This window comes from Bufo bufo, chromosome 11 (genome assembly GCF_905171765.1).
Source record: "Bufo bufo chromosome 11, aBufBuf1.1, whole genome shotgun sequence".
Taxonomy (NCBI): domain Eukaryota; kingdom Metazoa; phylum Chordata; class Amphibia; order Anura; family Bufonidae; genus Bufo; species Bufo bufo.
The window spans coordinates 99,311,216-99,324,161 of NC_053399.1; the positions used below are offsets into that span (position 1 = coordinate 99,311,216).

General features: G+C 48.3%; 2 protein-coding genes across 3 annotated transcripts; one reads left to right on the plus strand and one right to left on the minus strand.

Annotated features, from left to right (window-relative positions):
- Nucleotides 1-393: 393 nt before the first annotated feature.
- On the minus strand, nucleotides 394-5,873 carry NIT1 (nitrilase 1). Of its 2 annotated transcripts, XM_040412431.1 has the most exons (7): nucleotides 5,758-5,873; nucleotides 3,121-3,372; nucleotides 1,579-1,682; nucleotides 1,304-1,437; nucleotides 852-977; nucleotides 501-782; nucleotides 402-468 (listed from the first exon to the last, which is right to left on the minus strand). In XM_040412431.1, exons 1-6 carry the CDS (start codon nucleotides 5,811-5,813, stop codon nucleotides 510-512), a joined length of 945 nt encoding a protein of 314 aa, XP_040268365.1. In that variant the 5' UTR covers nucleotides 5,814-5,873; the 3' UTR covers nucleotides 402-468; nucleotides 501-509. The 2 variants fall into 2 exon arrangements, with proteins under 2 accessions (XP_040268364.1, XP_040268365.1); XM_040412430.1 differs by having other exon boundaries at nucleotides 394-782.
- On the plus strand, nucleotides 5,841-8,080 carry PFDN2 (prefoldin subunit 2). Its single transcript, XM_040412441.1, has 4 exons — nucleotides 5,841-5,961; nucleotides 7,261-7,349; nucleotides 7,466-7,589; nucleotides 7,682-8,080. The coding sequence occupies exons 1-4, from the start codon at nucleotides 5,923-5,925 to the stop codon at nucleotides 7,856-7,858; spliced, it is 429 nt and encodes a 142-aa protein (XP_040268375.1). The 5' UTR covers nucleotides 5,841-5,922; the 3' UTR covers nucleotides 7,859-8,080.
- Nucleotides 8,081-12,946: the final 4,866 nt, after the last annotated feature.

The following is a 12,946-nucleotide window of genomic DNA, read 5'->3' on the forward strand; positions in this document are numbered from 1 at the left end:
CTTGTACATAGGAGCAGTATTATAGTAGTTATATTCGTGTACAGAGGAGCAGTATTATAGTAGTTATATTCTTGTACATAGGAGCAGTATTATAGTAGTTATATACTTGTACATAGGAGCAGTATTATAGTAGTTATATTCTTGTACATAGGAGCAGTATTATAGTAGTTATATTCTTGTACATAGGAGCAGTATTATAGTAGTTATATTCTTGTACATAGGGGGCAGTATTATAGTAGTTATATTCCTGTACATAGGAGCAGTATTATAGTAGTTATATTCTTGTACATAGGGGGCAGTATTATAGAAGTTATACTAATCCCAGCCAGCTCTAGCGGTGCGATAAGCTCAGGTGTAGGAGATCCCTTTGTATAATCCCCTACAGAAATTAAGTCCAATTTGAAATCAAGAAATCCATTTATTTCGTCTCCATCCATCCTGTGCACAGATTACGGTGTCCATTATTATGTTTTGATCATCAGTGCTCCGGTGTCCACCATACTGGTGTATTATTCAGCTGGTGTCTTCTGGGTGATGGCGCTGTATAGGTCAGAGCGGCGGTGACTCCGTACCGGCATCTCCCTCCGCACCCGCTGAAGATACAGCAGGTCGATCTCTGCATAGCACATTCCCGTCCCATCTGTGCACTGCGCTATGACCACCCCCCACGGATCTACAACCATGGCATGGCCAAAGGAGGTTCTGCGTTGGTTGTGAGCACCAGTCTGTGCCGCTGCCACCACGTAGCATTGGTTTTCTATGGCGCGGGCTCGCAGTAACACCTGCAGGGTAGAGGATGGGATGAGTATCACACTGTATCTAAGCACTGAAGCATTCCTGATTAGACTGACCTCCCAGTGCGCCAGCCCAGTGGTAACGGTAAAGGCCGAGGGGTACGTGAGAATTTCCGCTCCTTCCCTGGATAACGCCAAAGACATCTCTGGAAACCGCAGATCGTAGCAAACCGCGAGACCAACCTACAGAAGAAGCCAAAAAGCAATCCTTTGTAACCTTTATTTTTCAACGCCTCTGCTTGCTGCCAGTGAATGGTTACACCTAATACTTCTCACAGCTGAGGGTTTGTTACAATACCCTGTGAGATCAGCCAGTCTAGCCCAACAGACTGGAGAGATTAGTGCTGAGTTTAGATGGCATGTAACTGTAACAACCCTTCAGCTGTGAACAGTATTCTGTCCCTGGGAGGTTTGGCTTGGATTGACGCCATTCGGTGAGATCCTCTCGGTGCAGCAGTCGTGACTTTGTGTTGCTCTGAGTTTAGGCCTTGCCATTGTCCTCTCTTTACCTTCCCCCCCGGGGTGCTGACAGGTGGTACGATTTCAGCTCCGGGGACGGTGAATGCGCTCTCCCTCAGGGTGACGCCACTCTGCAGCTCCACGTCAAACAGGTGGGTTTTACGATAGACGGATATGACGTGTCCTGCCCCAAAACACAAAGGCACAGGATTTACCGATCATTACTCCACACACATCCAGAGCTGCACGCATCGTACAACCACAATGCAGTGCAGCTCTGGATGTGATGAGAGTAGAACTCAGTATCCGGCAGTAGAGTTTCTACCTGCAGCATCCAGGATAACATGGGAGTTGGAGATCCTCCGATCCTTGTCCCAGTCGGATCCCTTCTCATGAAATCCTCCGAGAGAAAGCCAGACGCCGCAATCTCTGTAGAAAGACAGCCCACAATGGAACTGCGAATGCAGCTTTAGACGTGACTGGAGTATATGACTTGTGAATGCAGCTTTAGACATGACTGGAGTATATGAACTGTATGCAGCTTTAGATATTACTGGAGTATATGAATTGTGAATGCAGATGTGGACATAGGAGTATATGGATTGTGAATGCAGCTTTAGATATGACTGGAGTAAATGACTTGTGAATGCAGCTTTAGACATGACTGGAGTATATGGATTGTGAATGCAGCTTTGGACATGACTGGAGTATATGGATTGTGAATGCAGCTTTGGACATGACTGGAGTATATGGATTGTGAATGCAGCTTTCGACATGACTGGAGTATATGACTTGTGAATGCAGCTTTGGACATGACTGGAGTTTATGGATTGTGAATGCAGCTTTGGACATGACTGGAGTATATGACTTGTGAATGCAGTTTTGGACATGACTGGAGTATATGAATTGTATGCAGCTTTAGACATGACTGGAGTATATGGATTGTGAATGCAGCTTTAGACATGACTGGAGTATATGACTTGTGAATGCAGCTTTGGACATGACGGGAGTATATGGAATGTTAATGCAGCTTTGGACATGACTGGAGTATATGGATTGTGAATGCAGCTTTGGACATGACTGGAGTATATGGATTGTGAATGCAGCTTTGGACATGACTGGAGTATATGACTTGTGAATGCAGCTTTGGACATGACTGGAGTATATGGATTGTGAATGCAGCTTTGGACATGACTGGAGTATATGGATTGTGAATGCAGCTTTGGACATGACTGGAGTATATGACTTGTGAATGCAGTTTTGGACATGACTGGAGTATATGAACTGTATGCAGCTTTAGACATGACTGGAGTATATGGATTGCGAATGCAGCTTTAGACATGACTGGAGTATATGACTTGTGAATGCAGCTTTGGACATGATGGGAGTATATGACTTGTGAATGCAGTTTTGGACATGACTGGAGTATATGAACTGTATGCAGCTTTAGACATGACTGGAGTATATGGAATGTTAATGCAGCTTTGGACATGACTGGAGTATATGGATTGTGAATGCAGCTTTGGACATGACTGGAGTATATGGATTGTGAATGCAGCTTTGGACATGACTGGAGTATATGGATTGTGAATGCAGCTTTAGACATGACTGGAGTATATGGATTGTGAATGCCGCTTTGGACATGACTGGAGTATATGGATTGTGAATGCAGCTTTGGACATGACTGGAGTATATGACTTGTGAATGCAGCTTTGGACATGACTGGAGTATATGGATTGTGAATGCAGCTTTAGACATGACTGGAGTATATGGATTGTGAATGCAGCTTTGAATGTGACGGTAGCCAACACTAAACAGTCAGAGGCCCGGCCTCCGTAGACCAGGCCCCGCTCTCCACCCGCCTCACCTGGCCAGGCCGCTATAGCGCTGTATGAGGTCCCCCTGTAGGGTCTCTGCCAGGCTGAGGGTCTCCTCTGTGCTGCTGCCAATATAATCAAACGCCTCGGGGAGGAAGACCATGCAGGCGCGGCGAGCGGCGGCCTCCTGGATGAGCCGTGAACACGTGGAGAAATTCTTCTCTTTATCCGAGGTGGACGTCACCTGACAGACGGCGATCAGCGGCTTCGGGGCTTCGGCCGAGGACGACATCTTTTGGAACCTGCACCGATAACAGGAGGGTCAGTGACAGGGTCCTCGTTACACTGAGGGGGGACTTAAAGGGATGTCAGTGACAGGGTCCTCGTTACACTGAGGGGGGACTTAAAGGGATGTCAGTGACAGGGTCCTCGTTACACTGAGGGGGGACTTAAAGGGATGTCAGTGACAGGGTCCTCGTTACACTGAGGGGGGACTTAAAGGGATGTCAGTGACAGGGTCCTCGTTACACTGAGGGGGGACTTAGAGGGATGTCAGTGACAGAGTCCTCGTTACACTGAGGGGGGACTTAAAGGGATGTCAGTGACAGGGTCCTCGTTACACTGAGGGGGGACTTAAAGGGATGTCAGTGACAGGGTCCTCGTTACACTGAGGGGGGACTTAAAGGGATGTCAGTGACAGGGTCCTCGTTACACTGAGGGGGGACTTAAAGGGATGTCAGTGACAGGGTCCTCGTTACACTGAGGGGGGACTTAAAGGGATGTCAGTGACAGGGTCCTCGTTACACTGAGGGGGGACTTAGAGGGATGTCAGTGACAGGGTCCTCGTTACACTGAGGGGGGACTTAAAGGGATGTCAGTGACAGAGTCCTCGTTACACTGAGGGGGGACTTAAAGGGATGTCAGTGACAGGGTCCTCGTTATACTGAGGGGGGACTTAAAGGGATGTCAGTGACAGAGTCCTTGTTACACTGAGGGGGGACTTAAAGGGATGTCAGTGACAGGGTCCTCGTTACACTGAGGGGGGACTTAAAGGGATGTCAGTGACAGAGTCCTTGTTACACTGAGGGGGGACTTAAAGGGATGTCAGTGACAGAGTCCTTATTACACTGAGGGGGGACTTAAAGGGATGTCAGTGACAGGATCCTCGTTACACTGAGGGGGGACTTAGAGGGATGTCAGTGACAGGGTCCTCGTTACACTGAGGGGGGACTTAGAGGGATGTCAGTGACAGGGTCCTCGTTACACTGAGGGGGGACTTAAAGGGATGTCAGTGACAGGGTCCTCGTTACACTGAGGGGGGACTTAAAGGGATGTCAGTGACAGAGTCCTCGTTACACTGAGGGGGGACTTAAAGGGATGTCAGTGACAGGGTCCTCGTTACACTGAGGGGGGACTTAAAGGGATGTCAGTGACAGAGTCCTTGTTACACTGAGGGGGGACTTAAAGGGATGTCAGTGACAGGGTCCTCGTTACACTGAGGGGGGACTTAAAGGGATGTCAGTGACAGAGTCCTTATTACACTGAGGGGGGACTTAAAGGGATGTCAGTGACAGGATCCTCGTTACACTGAGGGGGGACTTAGAGGGATGTCAGTGACAGAGTCCTCGTTACACTGAGGGGGGACTTAGAGGGATGTCAGTGACAGAGTCCTCGTTACACTGAGGGGGGACTTAGAGGGATGTCAGTGACAGGGTCCTCGTTACACTGAGGGGGGACTTAGAGGGATGTCAGTGACAGGGTCCTCGTTACACTGAGGGGGGACTTAAAGGGATGTCAGTGACAGAGTCCTCGTTACACTGAGGGGGGACTTAGAGGGATGTCAGTGACAGGGTCCTCGTTACACTGAGGGGGGACTTAAAGGGATGTATGTAAGTGACAGGGTCCTCGTTACACTGAGGGGGGACTTAAAGGGATGTCAGTGACAGAGTCCTTGTTACACTGAGGGGGGACTTAAAGGGATGTCAGTGACAGGATCCTCGTTACACTGAGGGGGGACTTAGAGGGATGTCAGTGACAGAGTCCTTGTTACACTGAGGGGGGACTTAGAGGGATGTCAGTGACAGAGTCCTCGTTACACTGAGGGGGGACTTAAAGGGATGTCAGTGACAGAGTCCTCGTTACACTGAGGGGGGACTTAGAGGGATGTCAGTGACAGAGTCCTTATTACACTGAGGGGGGACTTAGAGGGATGTCAGTGACAGGGTCCTCGTTACACTGAGGGGGGACTTAGAGGGATGTCAGTGACAGGGTCCTCGTTACACTGAGGGGGGACTTAGAGGGATGTCAGTGACAGAGTCCTCGTTACACTGAGGGGGGACTTAGAGGGATGGCTCGGTTCATACAGTCACTGGACAGAAGCACAGCTCCTCCTGTACAGCGCTGCTCTGGGCACTAATAATAGACGATGTGATATCCCATGCCGGAGAACTGTGACAACTGTCTACAGCTCCGCCCCTGCCTATAGGCTCCGCCCCTGCTTATGCACTCAGTCAATTGACAAAGACATAGCTTCCGGCCCACTACAAGTCCCAGCAAGTCCTCCACTCCACACTGAGACTAATGGTCCATCACAGACTTGAAACTATATACTTTATAAGGAGTAAACAGACCCCGCCTCTTTCAGGGTCACAAACCCAAATATAGGCAAAAGACATGACGTCACTCACCAGAACCCTGCGGTGACGCTCACTGTGCGCCCCAGCGGCCGCCACCCGCCCCACATCCGCCTCTTTCCCTCACTCAATATGACTGCACGAGCGGGACCGGAAGTCACGTGACTGTCAGAGCTTCCGGTGTGCGGCGCAACGGCTCTCAGCGAGAAGAGAAGGAAGATGGCGTCAGCGGCGGCCAAGCAGATAGCGGCGGAGCAGGTGCCTCATCCTCTGTACATATAGATATATATATATACTGTATGGAGACCAACCCGCCCGCCCGCTAATGTCACGTGTCCCGGGGCCCCGCCCTCTAGACAGTTTGTGTGTGTCAAGCACATGTCTGATGTCTCATCCTGCAGCTTCATAACCTCCTGTGTCCTGTAATGTCATACAGAGAGATGACGTCAGTGGTGTAATATGGGTCTTATATGTGGAGAGCGGTGATGTCACTGATGTAATATATCACTTATATGTGGAGAACTGTGATGTCACTGATGTAATATATCATTATATGTGGAGAACTGTGATGTCACTGATGTAATATATCATTATATATGGAGAGCGGTGATGTCTCTGATGTAATATATCATGATATGTGGAGAGCGGTGATGTCACTGATGTAATATATCACCTATATGTGGAGAGCGGTGATGTCACTGATGTAATATATCACTTATATGTGGAGAGCGGTGATGTCACTGATGTAATATATCATATGTGGAGAGCTGTTATGTCACTGATGTAATATATCACCTATATGTAGACAGCGGTGATGTCACTGATGTAATATATCATTATATGTGGAGAGCGGTGATGTCACTGATGTAATATATCATTATATGTGGAGAGCTGTGATGTCACTGATGTAATATATCATTATATGTGGAGAGCTGTGATGTCACTGATGTAATATATCATGATATGTGGAGAGCGGTGATGTCACTGATGTAATATATCATTATATATGGAGAGCGGTGATGTCACTGATGTAATATATCATGATATGTGGAGAGCGGTGATGTCACTGATGTAATATATCATATGTGGAGAGCGGTGATGTCACTGATGTAATATATCATGATATGTGGAGAGCGGTGATGTCACTGATGTAATATATCATGATATGTGGAGAGCGGTGATGTTACTGATGTAATATTACACCTATATGTGGAGAGCGGTGATGTCACTGATGTAATATATCATTATATGTGGAGAGCTGTGATGTCACAGGCAAATTGCGGATCCACAACACACCCGCCCGGCACCCCCTATAGAAATGTCCATTCTTGTCCGCAAGCTGCGGACAAGAATAGGACATGTTCTATCTTTTGCGGACCTGAAGATCGGGGCCGGACAGCACACTGTGTGGTGTCCGCATCCATTCCGTCCCCATAGAAAATGAATGGGTCCGCACCCGTTCCGCAAAATTGCGGAACGGATGCGGACGTGTGAATGGAGCCTAAATACTTGGAGTTTTTGCAGTGTCGTGATCTCCTTTTATTTCTGCTCCTTCAGGTGGTGGCCGGGTTCAATCGCCTCAGGCAAGAACAGAGAGGGTTAGCATCCAAGGCGGCGGAGCTGGAGATGGAGTTAAATGAACACACGTGAGTACAGTAGACATATTTCGGTGATGTCACCAGTGAATGGAGAGGTGGCATTCTGAATGAAGTCACCGTGTGTCTGTTGACTTCAGTTGACCCTTTGTTTCCCTGCTCCGCAGACTGGTGATTGACACTCTGAAGGACGTGGATCAGAGCAGGAAGTGTTATCGTATGGTCGGAGGGGTGTTGGTGGAGCGGACAGTGAAGGAAGTTCTTCCAGCTTTAGAGAACAATAAGGAACAGGTAAGGATCATTGTCCTCATCGTCTCTGACCTGCTGGGCTTTGTGGTCTCACAGATCATTATTAGCAGTAACTGTAATCAATCTCACGGCAGATCAATAATATCATTGAGACGCTGAGCACACAGCTGCAGGCCAAGGGGCGCGAGCTGAACGAGTATCGGGAAAAACATAACATCCGTCTCATGGGCGAGGATGACCAGAAGCCACCCAAGGAGAACGGAGATGGACCTGGGAGCAAACAAAGCTCTGCTGGCGTCTTGGTGTCCTGATCTCCCCTGGTATTGGCCATCTTTATCTCTTATTTAATGGAGGACTGATTGGAGACCTTCTGCTGGTAACGCTGACTCTTGCCTCCAATCTGTGCTCTTCACAAATCGGGTCACTTTTCATCAAAGCCATCAGATTCAGAACGATCCATGGTGTTCACGTTGGGCATGTCGACAGTTTTTTGTTTTTCCTTTGATAAATAAAGTTATTTGTTGTTCCAGTTACAGGATGTCTATACTTTATTATCCCTGCATTAAACACTCATCAACCTAAACAGTCGAGGGTTGATCCAAAACTAGCCTGGAATGGTAAGGAGGACAGAGATCCTGGTAGAACGTCCTGCAGATAACAGCAGCTCCACAATGAGAATCGGCAGCTCCGGGGCTTCTTGCCCTGGTGGCTGGGGTAGGTTATTTTGTTGACTAACCTTTGAGGCTACTGCCCCTTCCCCTTGAGCGGTGGAGGCATGGACTCTACGAGACCTCTGAGGTGTCCTGTGTATTTGGCATCTGTTATCTTCCCAGGTAAGTGACGCACATGCATCCCCATGATGTAAGGCGGTTCCTCAGACCAGGCCTCTTCCATGGTTCCGTTCTGATGCTCCTGTGCCCATTGTAGGTCGTTTAGAGATAGGCAGAGGTCAGCATGTGCACGATGACTGGTCAGTAGCTACAAAGCCTCATACAGCCTGACACCTTCTATCATCAGCAGCAGATTGTACTGCAGTAGCTCTATGGTCGGACCACACGGCTAGCCTTCACTGGCCCCATATCAATGAGAGGGCCCATCAGGCTGTCAATGGTTCACTAGTTAACCTCTCTTGGAGCAGTAGTGTTAAAAAAAATACTAGTGAGCTTAAAAAAGCAAATAAATTGCTAAATCATAACTTTCATTTCTGCAAATGCGTTGGAAAAATGTAAAGTATAAACCGAAAACGTGTCTGAGCTTTTACTTTCCTCTGGATGACTGAACTGATATTTGGTGGCAGAGCCAACGTTTCTGAGAACTGCTTGACGTTGGTGCTTCTGGCCCCACTGAACAGGTCTCCGGTCCTGGACGATTCCATTCCATTTTGGGTCTTTTACCTAGTAAACCACATTTTTGATGATTGGGCGGCCCCTCCATTACCTCAGTCCTGTTTGTCGGTAACCAGGATGCCGTTCCCTCACTGGTGAGTTCTGGGTCATTGTTGCCCATTTCAGGGTCGTTTCTTCTTCAGCACAGGGCAGCATGATCCTCTCCAGTATTCTGATATATTCACACTGATCGCTAACCCCATGGTCTGAGAGACATCCCCATATCCTGACCCTTCCCCCGCGTTACTATCTTCATAGTGTACTGTGGCTTGAATTCGGTGGACTCCTGACCTACTGTCTGCGGCCACTGCTTTCATCAGGTCACAAAATGCTGTGCCATCTCTCTTTGGGCCAATCACTGTGTTCCTGGACAAATTGTAACCATTCAGGACATGTCTTTTTTGGGGGGATTTTGCAGGAAGTTCTTGCTGGTGACTTGGCTTCACTTCATCGTCTTCTGACTGTAGCAGGAATCACTGGTGACTTCAGATCTTCTCTCATCTTTCTGGAGGGGGATCATTGGTTGAGACTTGGCCATTTTGGCTATTCTTCCATCCATTCGATCTGTAGTTCCCGCCTCCTTCCGCGTCTTTAAAGTTTTGGTAATAATTCGCTGCACTTCTCTATGTTTTTCCCTCTTCAATCCACTTGTTAAACAAAGTTCTTCATCAGAACAAAGTCTGGACCGACCCATTTCCCCCAGTACTACAGAAGGAAAGGCATTATAGCCAACATGTGCAACATCTGCCGCCCTCCTACCTTAACTAAGGGCCAGAATTAACCCCTGATATTCCACATGAATGTCCTGATTGTTGGTTGTCTCTTGTTTTTTTTATCTACTCCACTTACAAGTGAATGATTTACTCTGTAGAGTGAGTGATCAGGTTGATGTTGGAGGCTTCAATCTGCTGTACTTACCGCCACATACCGGGAACCAGGGCTGTGGAGTCGGTAGATAAATGCTCCGACTCCTCAGTTTTTGGTAATTCCGACTCCTCTGTATTTAATATGCAAATGTGTTTTATACATTCCTTGAAGGAAAGAAAGGCCACATACGTGTCATTACCACAGAACTACTGGCCAGGAAGCTGCTGCCTTCTCCTTTGTGCTGATCTTCTGCTGAAGATAGGGCAGTGGGGGGATCCAGGAAGGGGCATTTATTGTAAAAACCTGATTTCCCCAGTAGAATCCCACAGTCATGTTTAAAGTTTAAGCTACAATCTGAGTTTACAGGTTTTATAGCCTTAGCTGAAGGACAGTAGTGTTTCCAGCTTCAGTCTTGAGCTATTGACCATCCATTCCCTTCACTGATACAAGTGTCTCTAGTCCTTCAAAAAACATATTTACTTAATCAGTTATCAGTGAGAGGCGAGGTTACCCATGGACGCTGCGTTCCCTGTAACACCGGAAAGTATAAGTATTGCCGCTCCTCGTGCGTTGCGTGCCATATAGTGAAGCATATGAAAAGCTTCTTCACGGTCACTTAACGTGTTCGTTTTGCAGTAACGTGACGCACTGCGTGCATTGGCCTTTATTCTTACAGTAGCGAAGTACCGTATTTTTCGCAAAAGTGGGGGGAAAAATAGCAGTGCGTCTTATGGGGCGAATGCTGCGACCGTCCGGTGAATAGGCTGAGAGGGAGGAGGGGCTGGGGGCCGGCATCTGTTTCTGTAATGGCAGCGGGGCCCGGTGCAGTCACTGTATTCTACTACACCGGGCCCCGCTCACTGTAGTATACGGTAATCATATCTAACTTGTGGGTATTGTTAAAGTATTCCAATCATCTTAAATCTAGCGCTGTACTACTTACTACTGACTTCTTGGCAGTCAGGAGGCCGGTGGGCGCTCGTAGCGTAGCTCACTACGTCACGCGCCCACTTTATGAATGAAGCAGGCACCGGGCCCTCTGCCATTACAGAAACAGATGCCGACCCCCATTCACTACACAGGGACACTGTTATGGGGGGGATCCATGCATGACACACAAGATAAGATGCTATATATGTGCCACCCACAGATGCCCCCATAACAGTGCCACCCACAGATGCCTTCCATAACAGTGCCACCCACAGATGCCCCCATAACAGTGCCACCCACAGATGCCTTCCATAACAGTGCCACCCACAGATGCCTTCCATAACAGTGCCACCCACAGATGCCCCCATAACAGTGCCACCCACAGATGCCTTCCATAACAGTGCCACCCACAGATGCCCCCATAATAGTGCCACCCACAGACCACTATTAGTTCAAAAGCACACCTTTTGGTTAAAAATATTTATTTTCTTATTTTCCGCCTCAAAAACCTAGGTATGGTTACCTACGGTAATTAATTATAACTTTTTGTGAATTGGGACATTTAAACTTGCTTTTTTTTATTTTTTATTCCAATTTAAATCTAGTAGGAGTCGGTTAATTTTTTCCCGACTCCAGGTACCCAAAATTGCCTCCAACTGGCCATTCTTGAGATGCGCTGCCCCAGTCGTGTACATTACACCGTTCGGCCCAGAGTCGCTCAGATCTCTACACTTGCATATCTTTCCTTATCAAACACGTCAAGATCCGAGTGTCCACTTGCTGCCTGATACATGATGAAGTAATCAATGGACGTCCGTGGTTTTATGGTGTGGCTCAGTGGTCGGCAAAGTGCGGCTCGCAAGCCACAAGTGGCTCTTTAGACCCTTCAATGCGGCTCTTTGGTGCGGGCTCCCACGCAGTGGCCCACATGCAGGGGTCGCAGTTGCGACCGGGCCCGGCACTCCAGGGGCCTGGCTGCCTGTGGACCCCCCTGGCCCCTGCAGTCAGTGTTCCCTTACATCTAAGTGGCGCGGGTGGGCGGCCGCGCAGCCATATCGTGGCGCTCAAGCTGCTTGCAAAATGTCCGTCATGCACCTCCTGCCTCCTCTGTCTGCTCCTTCCACTTTATGAATGAAGCAGGCAGGAGGCGCATGACGGAGGGAGAGATGTCACGCTGCGCACAGCAGCAGAAGGACGGGCAGCGGCTCTCTAGTTCGGCTGCCCACTGCCGGCCATGTGAGGAGTGGTGAAGAGGCCGCCGCTCAGGAGACTTGGAGCGAAATGTCCTGCAGCAGAAAGGTAGGAGCTGCCCCCGGTGTGTGCACAGCGCCGGGCACTGCACCGGCCCCGCCGCAAGTGTCCCTGCCTCCTCCCTTCCCCCCACTAATACATTACTTTACTTACTAGAAGGCACTTATGGGGGATATCTGTGGATGACACATATATAGCATCTTATGCTATATATGTGTCATCCACAGATATCCCCCATAAGTGCGTCATCCACATTACATCCACATCTGCAGACAAGTTTAATTAAAGTAATAAATGATAAAGATAAAATGAAATAATAATCAAGATCCAAATAAAAGAAAGTACATATAAAAGTATGTAAAAACACACTCTGGGCTCATGCCCATGAATGTAAGGGCGCCGTGCCTGTGCTGCGGCCCACAAATAGTGGTCCGCAATGCACGAACACAGACCATGGGGCAGCTGCATGAGGATCGCGGACCCATTCCCCCAGCGCATGCGGAAGTGAATGGGTCCATGATGCGGGCTGCACACGGCCAGTGCCCGTGTATTGTGGACCCGCCGTATGCGGCCTGCAATATGGCAACGGCGGGCACACGGTCGTGTGCATGAGCCTTAATAGTCCTCACTGGTACTGTTGACGCAATATTTTAAGTTTTAAAAATGTGGCTCTCGAAAGAAATTTCAATCGTGGTTTTGGCGATATTTGGCTCAGTTGACAAAAAAGTTTGCCCACCACTGGTGTGGCTGATCAATGTATAGAAATCCTGGCAGACATCTAAACGTTCATCATCACCTAAGACATTTTACTTTCTTTTGTAATCCTTTCCACATTACCAAAGTATCATGGCTTTGTAGAGCGATGGAGGCAGAGATCAATGAAATGCTCTTCTTGCAGAAGGTTGGAAAAACATTTCATTGATGTCTGTATCTCCACATTGCTGTAACAAAGCCATCTTTCTTCGA